The sequence below is a fragment of the Polypterus senegalus genome, chromosome 3, assembly GCF_016835505.1.
Source record: "Polypterus senegalus isolate Bchr_013 chromosome 3, ASM1683550v1, whole genome shotgun sequence".
NCBI lineage: Eukaryota > Metazoa > Chordata > Cladistia > Polypteriformes > Polypteridae > Polypterus > Polypterus senegalus.
The window spans coordinates 78,933,859-78,944,394 of NC_053156.1; the positions used below are offsets into that span (position 1 = coordinate 78,933,859).

General features: G+C 38.3%; 1 protein-coding gene across 1 annotated transcript; it reads left to right on the top strand.

Moving 5' to 3' along the window:
- The first annotated feature begins 5,151 nt into the window (after positions 1-5,151).
- On the top strand, positions 5,152-8,022 carry ccn2a (cellular communication network factor 2a). The gene is made up of 5 exons (XM_039747500.1): positions 5,152-5,477; positions 5,747-5,963; positions 6,084-6,335; positions 6,566-6,777; positions 7,129-8,022. Exons 1-5 carry the CDS (start codon positions 5,421-5,423, stop codon positions 7,423-7,425), a joined length of 1,035 nt encoding a protein of 344 aa, XP_039603434.1. The 5' UTR covers positions 5,152-5,420; the 3' UTR covers positions 7,426-8,022.
- Positions 8,023-10,536: the final 2,514 nt, after the last annotated feature.

The window sequence follows — 10,536 nt, forward strand, 5'->3', positions numbered from 1 at the left end:
GTTACGTTGGTTATGGTTATTGTTATGACTGAGAAATATATTTTTCACTGATCTTTCATAGGGTGCATGTATCAGTAAAGTAAGGTATCTTGCCAGCACACAAATTGAAATAAGGATATGCCTGTCAGTCCCAGGATATCTAATTGGTCAGATCCTCTGTCCATTTTGAAAAAAAAACTAAAGTGTTTGATTAAAGACAGTGCATCAATATACAACTACAACAGATGTCTGCAATAACATGGACAGGGCAATGTCCACATACATTACATAAATGTGAAGATCAAGCCACATGACAAGAGAATCTATGTCCTTCATAGGCTGTCTAGAACATACCCTGGAAGTAATGCAGCCTCCCACCTGGGATGATATGTGTAACACCCCTTAGTCAGGATTAAAATTGGCTCTGGAAGACAGGAATTCAGGGTTTGGTCATCTGGGGAACCAAAGTCTATTAAAATGGAGTTCTTCCCCGGCACCTGTTTCTTTAAGAGGTTGGCACTAAAGTCTCACTCATCAGAAGAGGGTCTGGATGACCCAGAATTACTTGTTATGAAACTGGGTTAAGCGCCTGAAGCCTTTACAAAGTACCCTCTGAAAGGACATTCTGACCCTCCAAGAGACGGGAGTGGACTTCTGGCAAGGGCCCCTCTGACAAGGAAGCAGAGGAGTATATGCCAGTTTCAAAGGTGAGAGGGTGAGGAGGAAAAATATCAACAGGTTTAAGAGATTATAGTGTATAATAATGCCTTGAGTGGCTTGGTGTATGTTCTTTTCCCATTGTTTGTGTGGTCTTGGAACTCAGGAAAAGGAAAAAGTTTTCCTTCTTTAGAGCTCTCATTTATTGGATTTTGTAGGGTCTGAATGTCATTCTGGGCTTTGAGTCTGATCAAGAGCACCTCTTAGTGGTCACAGCATATATCATATATTCTAAAACCTGCTTAGTCCAGTAAACATATATCATAATGGACAAATATTTTTTGGCATGAAATCCTCTTTCATAAATGAAACACATAAAGAAAAGAGTGGGAATGGGAGATACTGAAGTCATTCTTCAATTACACTTGACACATTAACTGGACTCTAAAGTTGTGTAACAGTTTCCGTTAACTTCTGTTCAGCAATAAATGCTGCACTGTGCCGAATCCATTCAAATGTTTCTTGTTTAAAACACACCAGAGAATGAAAAGGAACATTTACTAAATGCACATTTCAATTGACTAGACATACAGTAATTTTACAATTATCTTTTTTTTAGTGTTCTTCTAGAAGCACATATGACATATATTAACAAAAAACCCGTAATACTTATAGTAGGTACAATAACTTCTTTTATAACTTATGAAAACTGCCAATACTTTTTGACTGAGCCTAGAGCTGCCCCTGCTTCCTCCACTCAGTGCTAAATGTTTTTAACAGGTAAATACAGAAGAGCCTAGCACAACCTCAGGCTTCCTAAAAAATAAAAAAAGTGTCTCATTTGCGTCACTCAGAAGGTCATATTTACATAATGCACATAGTTCAGATTGCATACCGTCGAATTTCCATAGAAAACCACAATCCAGGACATTAAAACCTGACAGAGCTGAAAATATTTGGAAATGCCTCATTAACCACAGGAACGGTTCAGGTGGCGTAGTGCAAGATGAGCTGTTTTATATACAGAGATGGACACAGATGCATGATTTTCTATTTATTTAGGTAACAAATAGCTTTCACATGAAGTCTGTTTTACCTGAAAGTTACACCTACTGTATCTCCAACCAGTATGACCTTGATAGTAGGCATCTTGTTCTCTTGCCGGAATTATGCTTATCCAAGTCCTCATTATGTAAATGTTACAGGGCCTCCCAGTAATTAAATATTCAGCCCCCTAAGAGTTTGGGAGAGAGATGAACTATAGAATAATTTCAACAAGTTCTTATTAATAATATCCAGTAAATTTGGATTGGTTCTTTGGATTGTTTATGTATAGTGGTATAAAAATGAGGAATGAATATTTTGAAGCTCTAATGTGAAGAGAGTTCAATTGTATTTACAATGTGTCCATCAGTACCCTTTAGGGCTTGGCTTGTAATGATGAATGAGCCACGCCACGAATGAAATCAATGTGATCATTCAAGCCAGTTATGGATGGCAGGTGATGTAATGGTGCAACAGAACCTAAAATGAAGGAACAAAAAGGTGCTTACACATATATCTGGAAGAAAGAAGTCATTCTGCATGGCATGAAGGTGTTTTCCTCAGGCTGGGTAATTTAAGCTCATAAAAATGAGAACATAACCTACAGAGATAAAAAAAACAAAAATGTAGCCAGCTTTATTCCCATTTGCACATTTCAAATTTTACGCTTTTTATGTTGATTCCATATAGATGTGATTCAGTGTAAGTATTAGCTGGAACCATTTCATGTAAAAGTTTTAAAACATTTTGGTTGTGTGTTTATGGAATATAAAATAATACCCCATGTCCTTAGAGGGATGTCTTTGAAGGTTACACTTTTTAACTCACGAAGATAGATTTTCAATCGCACTATGTTCCTTTTCTGTTCCTTGGTTGTTTTTTTTATTTTAATTTCATTGTCATGAAGTGTTACAACCACATACTTAAATATTATCAAAGTACGCTATTTAAATACATTGTCCAACAGTATGGTCACTTTCTTTATTTTGTCCAGCAATGAAAAATGACAGAAAAAAAATAGAAGAAAAACCCAGAAAGTTCACAGGCATTAGGTACAGGCTGTAAAGTCCAGCACAGGCTCCTGACCAGGAGAAGCTGACAGAGAAGATTCCCATATATGGCGAGGCTTCCTGTCAGTCTGCACGCATGTAGTAGGGTATGTCTGCTGGCTCGCTTTGCACATTCCTATACTGTAACTAGAAGTTTTCACTGAGAGTTTTTCATTTCCGATCTGGTGGCTGGCAGCAAGCAGCTCTCGCTTTCATGAAAGCATGCCGTAGAGTCTAGGGCTTGTGTGATCCTACTTTTTTTTTCCCTTCAAAATATACAAACACCCAGTCTAGCCACTTTCCTGCAATCCTAACGTCTGCTCAACGTCTCATAACTGATCAAGCAAAATAGGATATTTCAAAAGGAATGTAGCGCACCTGCACCTTCAAGAGTATAGACTAAACCTTGTAAGTGAGAACATTTAGTTTGTGGCCACTTTGAAAATGTGGCTTAAAGTGCATTTTTTGACACAATGAGGCTTATTGATTAAAGCAATCCGAATGTGGGAAACTGTTAAAGTGATTTTTTAAACTCTGGTCAGATTCAGCATGTCAACATAAAATGAACCATGCTGTATACATTTATACAGTGGTGAACAATTTAGATGGGCAAAGCATTTTGAAGGCTAGCACTGGGAATTACTTCATGGAGTGATTCATGTGAAGCTTGATGCAATAAACTTAAACTTTTTATTTTAAAAATATATTATATTAATATATACATGATAGATGATGTCTTTTTTCCACAACACATCACTATTATCAATAACCATTCATTTGTTGTAATACTGTACCTTTTGTGGTAAACATGCTCTAAAAGAGAGACAGTTATAGATTAAAAACAACGTACTGGTGGCACAGTTGCTATATAGCTTCAGAGTCCCAGATTCCTACTCCAGCCTGTGCCACTCTGTTTATTGAGTTTATGTCGTACACATGATCTACCATATGTACTCCAGTTTCATACTGCCTCCCATTTGTAGTAAAACTGACTGGCAATTTTTATTGGCATAGTAAAAATATGTATGACAGTGTTAACGTATGATGTGATGGACTGGCATTCCTTAAAGGGTTAAATAGTGTTTTCCACCCAAAACTGCCAGGGTCTAGGTTCATGTGATCATTTACCATAATAAGAGTTTGAAAAATCTATGAAAAATGGATGCAAATAGCTAGGCAGCAGTGGCATTTGAACTGGCAATCCTTATAAACCAAACCACTCCATCTAGGGTTCCTGCCTTGTCCCAAATGGTGCCAGAATAGGCTCCAGTACCCAGCCACCCTGAATTGGATTAAGGTACTATTAAACAATGAAAGTGCAACCAACAGGTGTGCTGAATTTGTGTAAGAGTATACTTTATCTGTTTATTTTGTGCTCTAATGATCATAGCGGACACTGATTGATTGTTTAACAGACTTAAGGTGAAAGATAAAAAGCAAAACACCATTTCGCAGGCTGTTCCTAAATGGCAAGTGCTGCATAATGGGCTTTTCCACATCTGGAGCTGACAGACTGAAGAAAGGAGTTTGCATTGCAGTGTGAAGCAAAGTTTTTCATTGTAATCGGCTTATTACAAACACAATCCCATGACATAACTAATTTCTGAAAGCACTGTGAGCAGCAGGCAGGGAAGCTGCTGATTAAAAGCACCTTGAACTTGATTGGAAGTTAGTTGAGGTATTCAGTCAACCATAAAATAGACAGAGGATTCAGTGTTGATACCCTTACATGCTGTGGAATAGCTCATAACCAAGCCCAGTTAAACTTGTAACGACCTTTGTTGCTTCCCATGTATTACCTATTAACTCTGAAATGCCATGTGAGAGATCACCCTTGAGGAAAATGAATTAAGTGTCCTTTATCTGAAACGCCCTCTATAGTAATACAGTAATACAAACTGATTTAAACATTCTTCCATGTAAAACGAACACCCATGATAACAAAAATACTATTAATATTTGGGTACAACCTGTATACACGGTTATACAGTATCAAGGCAATCCACACAGTTAAAACAGTAACAGGCTACTTTAAATTTAAGTATTTCCTTTATTCAAATATATATATACGAGTATCTATCTATCTATCTATATATATATATATATATATATATATATATATATATATATATATATATATATATATATATATATACATACTGTGTAAATAGCATTACAATTTATGTTTGAATTCAGATGATTAATAGTTCACTTAAAACGATACCTGCCAGAATTTTGAGACAAGAAGAATGCTGGGTGTCGGGAGTGAAGGAGAGGGCGGGGGGATGTCTGTCACGAGCAACCCGGTGCAAGTCTAGAAGAGGCAGGAAACTAGGAAAGAATGCCAAGAATTTCCCTGTTTGTCCAGGACTCCATTCACCCTGTTGGCACGTCATAGCAGCCGACAGCGCATAAATACGAGAGTAGCTGCCGTCTTCGGACACAGAACAACTCCGCTTAAGGGAAAGCGAGAGTAAGAATCGACAAGAGCCTCTGATAGACTGAAGCTGCTGAAAGAAAGACAGAAAGAAAGAAAGAAAGAAAGAAAGAAAGAAAGAAAGAAAGAAAGAAAGAGAGATTTAGACGCTGTTTCGTAGTACGCGAAATCTGCAAAATCAACGAGATCAACTTGATCGGAGGAATCTGCGAGCCCTTTGGAGGTTTTAGACGTACTCCTGAATTGATAAGCAAATGTTTGCCGGAATGAACGCATTAACATCTTTCTTCGTTCTTATTGCCTTCTCCTGGGTAGGTTTTTTTTTTTTACCTTGTTAGTTTCTTCTAGATAGTTACCTTTTTGTTAGTTTGCTTTATTCATTGTTTGACATGCAAGTCAGGCACATGTTAAAATGGTCTGAAGTGTTGCGCCCAACTTTCCCAGCAGCTGGCGTGCACAGTTAGTTTTTATTTTAATACAAGAAGCCCATCCTGCTGCGGACTTGAAGCTCATTGCCGTATTATATGGTGCTGAAGCATTGGTCACTCCGATCTCACCTCTATTTTCATGTAATCCTCAGGTGTCTGCCCAAGGCTGCAGCGAGGAGTGCCACTGCCCAGAAACTCCCCCGGAGTGCCCAGTCGGTGTTAGCCTGGTTATGGATGGATGCGGGTGTTGCAGGGTGTGCGCCAAACAGCTCGGAGAGCTCTGCACTGAAAAAGACGCCTGCGATCATCACAAAGGACTTTTCTGTGACTTTGGCTCCCCGATCAATCGTCGAATCGGCGTCTGCACAGGTACGTCAACTTATTTTAGGTAGTTGGGGTGGTGAAGATGGGGCAGTGCACTGACATCACATTTTCACAGTTGTCAACGCAATGCCCAGCGGCTTACAATACATTCTGTTCGTCCTGCAGCTAAGGAAGGCGCCCCTTGCATCTTCAGAGGAGCGGTGTACAGGAGTGGCGAGAGCTTCCAGAGCAGCTGCAAACACCAGTGCACGTGTATGGATGGGGCCATCGGGTGCGTGCCTTTGTGCAGCATGAGCATCCGCCTGCCTAGCCCAGACTGCCCCTTCCCGCGCCGGGTTAAAGTTCCAGGCAAATGTTGCGAAGAGTGGGTGTGCGATCAACCCAGACAACACACTATGGTTGGGCCTGCCTTGGCTGGTGAGTGCTTTACTTGTTTTTGAAGTAAATGCATGTAGGGTGGGATCAGTAACAGCATTTAAGAGCACAGAAATGCAGGCTTGTAAGAAATGTTTTATGAGTTCTGGGTCTAAAACGTGTAAATTGTATGAATGGGTCAGAACTGCACAACTTGATATTCGTTAATGTAACAAACATGCTAGCAGTGTGTATAAATAACTCATACCAAATATGTTCGTTTCATTGTTTAGCCTTCAGAGAAGAAGACACCTATGGCCCTGATCCTTCCATAATGCGTGCCAACTGCCTTGTCCAGACCACTGAATGGAGTGCCTGTTCAAAGACCTGTGGCATGGGAATCTCAACTCGAGTGACAAATGACAACCGGGAGTGCAGACTGGAGAAGCAGTCTCGACTGTGCATGGTCAGGCCATGTGAATCTCAGTTGGAGGAGAGCATTAAGGTAAGGAGGTCTGCCAAACACAATGGCCAAGCTTTTGGAGTCTTAAGATGCATAATTCAGAGGAGCACTGTGTCTGAATTAGACACCCTCTTATACAATGTCAATCATTTGATTGAAAATTGCATTTCTTCTCCTAATGACTGGGATTCTCCCATATTATGTCGGTAGCAATATAGTGCATATATGAATTTACTATAGCCATTCCAGTTGTTTATTAATTGCATAGTTGCTTGCTTTGCACAATTAAAAGTAGCACATATACCTTAACAATTTTATGCAATTAGGATGTAACCGGAATCACTTTTGCTGGAGCAGCAGCCCTAAAATATTTTTTTTAAATTCTATTTACAGAAGGGAAAGAAGTGCATTCGCACTCCTAGAATTTCCAAGCCCATGAAGTATGAATTCTCTGACTGCACCAGCACCAAGATGTACCGTCCTAAATTCTGCGGGGTGTGCACTGACGGTCGTTGCTGCACCCCTCACAGAACCACCACCATGTCTGTGGAATTCAAATGCCCTGACGGAGAGATGATGAAGAAGAAGATGATGTTCATCAAGACCTGTGCATGCCACTACAACTGCCCCAGTGAAAATGACATCTTCATGTCAGGCTACTATAGAAAGATGATTGGAGATATGGCATAAGAAAAGGTTGAAAAGAAAAAGGGACAGTTAACTTGAAGTGAACAGATGTACATCTCAAACACAGAGATAACCAAAACAGCACAACACATTTTGTAATGTGCATTTTTACTATGAAAACTATACTTATTAGTTATAGCAATGTATGTATCTGACAAATGCATAAGGCCAGTGTGCCTTATACCCTGAAGCAGATCAGCATGGGCAGTGGGATCTCTGAGCCACCAAACATTGTGCACTATTTACAAAGACTACCAAGAATTATTTGCTAGGTCTTTTTCTTCTCCTTATCTTTTACCTGTTGTGGCAGAGTGTCCCACTGATGTAATATTTCTAAAACTCATAGCACTTGAGGTAACGAAGATTAAAAGTTCCAGTAGGACTGCTGAACTTTTAACCCTTCAGCCACGTGGGTGCTAGATGAATGTGCTCATTTTTGTTTTTTTTGTTTTTTTGTTTTTAGTCGAGGTTATGACTCGTGGGCAAGTTAGATTTGTAGTGTCTTCTGTTAAGACAAGGTGCTAACATTCTGCTCTCTGAAAAGAAAAGCACTGAAAATTTTGACAAAAAAGCCTTACCTTTGACTTTCTCATTCAAATACTGTATAGGGAAAAAAAGTAACTTGTCAGAGATTCTTACATTTAGTTGTAATATTACTGTAAATATTGTACATATTTGTACAGTTTAAGTTAATTTAAAGTTATGTACTTTTTGTTAATTGCTTTGATACTGTTAATTTTAGCTTTTTTGTTAAAGTGACTGTTCATTTAACAGTTTAATCCATTTGAGAAGTGTGACTAAAAGTTACATGTTTGCACTTTTCTAGTTTGAAATAAAGTATTATATTTTTTATATAAAGGAGCCTTCTGTGTCATAAAGCTTTTTTTCTGGGGTCAGTGCCAACCATTATCTTAGACCGACATGAAAAGCCTCACTTTCAAACCCAGCAAGTAATTGTTGAGCATATTATCTTAGTGCTTTTAAAGGTAGACACCTTCTTGAAGATTTTAATTCTACAGGCATATAATAGTTTGCTTGTGGCTATTAATGGATTTGAAACACCAGCTGTTGAAATGACTTGCTCAGTGAGTCAGGGAAGCGATTGGAAATCTGGCATCTTGTGCTTTCAGAGTCAAGTTCATACACATTAAGTCAAATAATAAAACAGAAATAATCCCTACATTTTTAAAAGCATTCATGTTGGATGTCATGTCAAAATACTAAAGTACACCCTATAGCAAAATTCACATATTTATGCAAATAAAGGCAGATGAGTTTTTCCATGCCTCAGGAAATAAAAATACGTGGACCTGAAAAATGCATGGTTTCAACTCGCATTTCTTAGTAGCTATATCAATAGAGGAAAGTAATGTAAACTTTAAAAAGACTTTTTATGTAATGAATTCCATTTCAGAATCACTTTGCTCGTGCAATGTAGACAGTGTCAGTGGCTTACTGCATAAAGGTGAATCACGGGCAGGATAGCAAAAAGTCAAGCTTCATGATTACAGGTCCAGTTTTTATCTTCAAAACAACACCCTCCTTCTAAATGTTTATTGAGACTTTATCAGATAAAAATGTAGTAAATATTCAACAACAGTGCCTGCTGTACATTAGTGTTGTGGTTAAAAAATTAACTTAAGAACTGCATGATGCTTGGAGTGTGGCCTGCATTGTGCTGGTGTCCCCTCCAGGGTTGATCTTTATCACTCAATGTTGGTGGAATAGACATTTGCTTCTGAGACACTAAACTTAATTATGGATGAATGGATGGATGGATGATTTATTTCCATTTTAACACTGCAGTCAAAAGAAAGGTGTGTGGAAGCCAAACCATTTGTATTATAAAACATATTGTGTTTAATACTTCTGTTTTGGTGATGGAGTAGTTCATTATTCCAACACATAAGAGAGTATTTTAAAGTTACTGGTTATTCTATTATTTGTATGACACAAATGACAGTCAGCTTTTGTTTCCAGTAACATTTTCACAATTTAAGTATTCATCATTATTGTGAATAAAGTCAAAATATAAAGAAAGTATTTACCTTTGTGTATGAAAGAAATAAAGCAATTCCAAGAGAAAGGAGCTCTCATATAAGACGATTCACCTGCTTTATCCATGTAGTAGGCATCCTGAGTCAGGCAGCATTTGGGAAATGTAAAGACCTGTGCTGAAAAAGAGATCACTCACCACCACCAGATCTGTGCTGTTTTAGCAATGAATAAACAACTAAATGGACACACTCAATCATTCCATGTCTATCTTTGCTAACCAGGCTAAAAAGACAGAATGTCTAAAATATTTCATGCCTTGTATTTTATGTAAAAGGAACTTTAAAGCACATCTTGTTCCTTTTTTATGAATAGTAGTGCAAAATACTTTATTATGTACATTTCAAACTGTCTCATCAGTTTTCAAGCCATTTCTCCCAGTTCTACGATGGGCTTTAAGCTATTAATATTACATCTTTGCATCTATCCACTTTCTGAACATACTTTTTATTATAAGAATCTGTAATACATATAAGGCAGAATCCAGCCCCAAGAAGATCATCAGGCACTTTCATATTGTCTTACACTGAGCAATTTGGAACAAGCAATAATGCAATTAGCATATCTTTAGATGGAACTTTAGGGAGACATTTGCCTTTATACAGAAAATATTTAAATAAATAAACACACTATGGCCTGAAAACACACCAGAATGACTAAAAAGCAAGACAATTAAAAACAAAGAACACTTCTGACTTGGCTGTCATGGTCACAGATGGGCATTATACAGGTGTATTGCTGTTTCTATGAAGCAGCCCAGTTCATGTTTCTTGACGCAATTCTGCTGAATGATTTGTTGGGTGAAAGTCCTCAGTGTGTGTGTCAGAGAGAGGATGTTAAGCATTGTTCATAATTTCACTCAGTTTTGTTTTAATTCTCTCTTTCGCTACTACCTCCAGGGCGTCCAGATTGCATTCTATAACTGAGCTTTACCTCTTAATCAGCTTGTTATTTCGGTCGGCCTCCCTTGAAGTGATTTTATCAGCCAAACACACCACAGGGTAGAAAATTGGACTAGCCGTCACAGAGTTGTAGAAGAGGTGAAAGATGTCACTTCCC

What these genes read in the sequence shown, in the direction of transcription:
- ccn2a (XM_039747500.1), top strand. Translation starts at nt 5,421, where the DNA reads ATGTTTGCCGGAATGAACGCATTAACATCTTTCTTCGTTCTTATTGCC. An exon ending in TTCTTATTGCCTTCTCCTGG is followed by an intron (nt 5,478 to 5,746) that starts GTAGGTTTTTTT and finishes TGTAATCCTCAG; the next exon opens with GTGTCTGCCCAAGGCTGCAG. An exon ending in TCGAATCGGCGTCTGCACAG is followed by an intron (nt 5,964 to 6,083) that starts GTACGTCAACTT and finishes TTCGTCCTGCAG; the next exon opens with CTAAGGAAGGCGCCCCTTGC.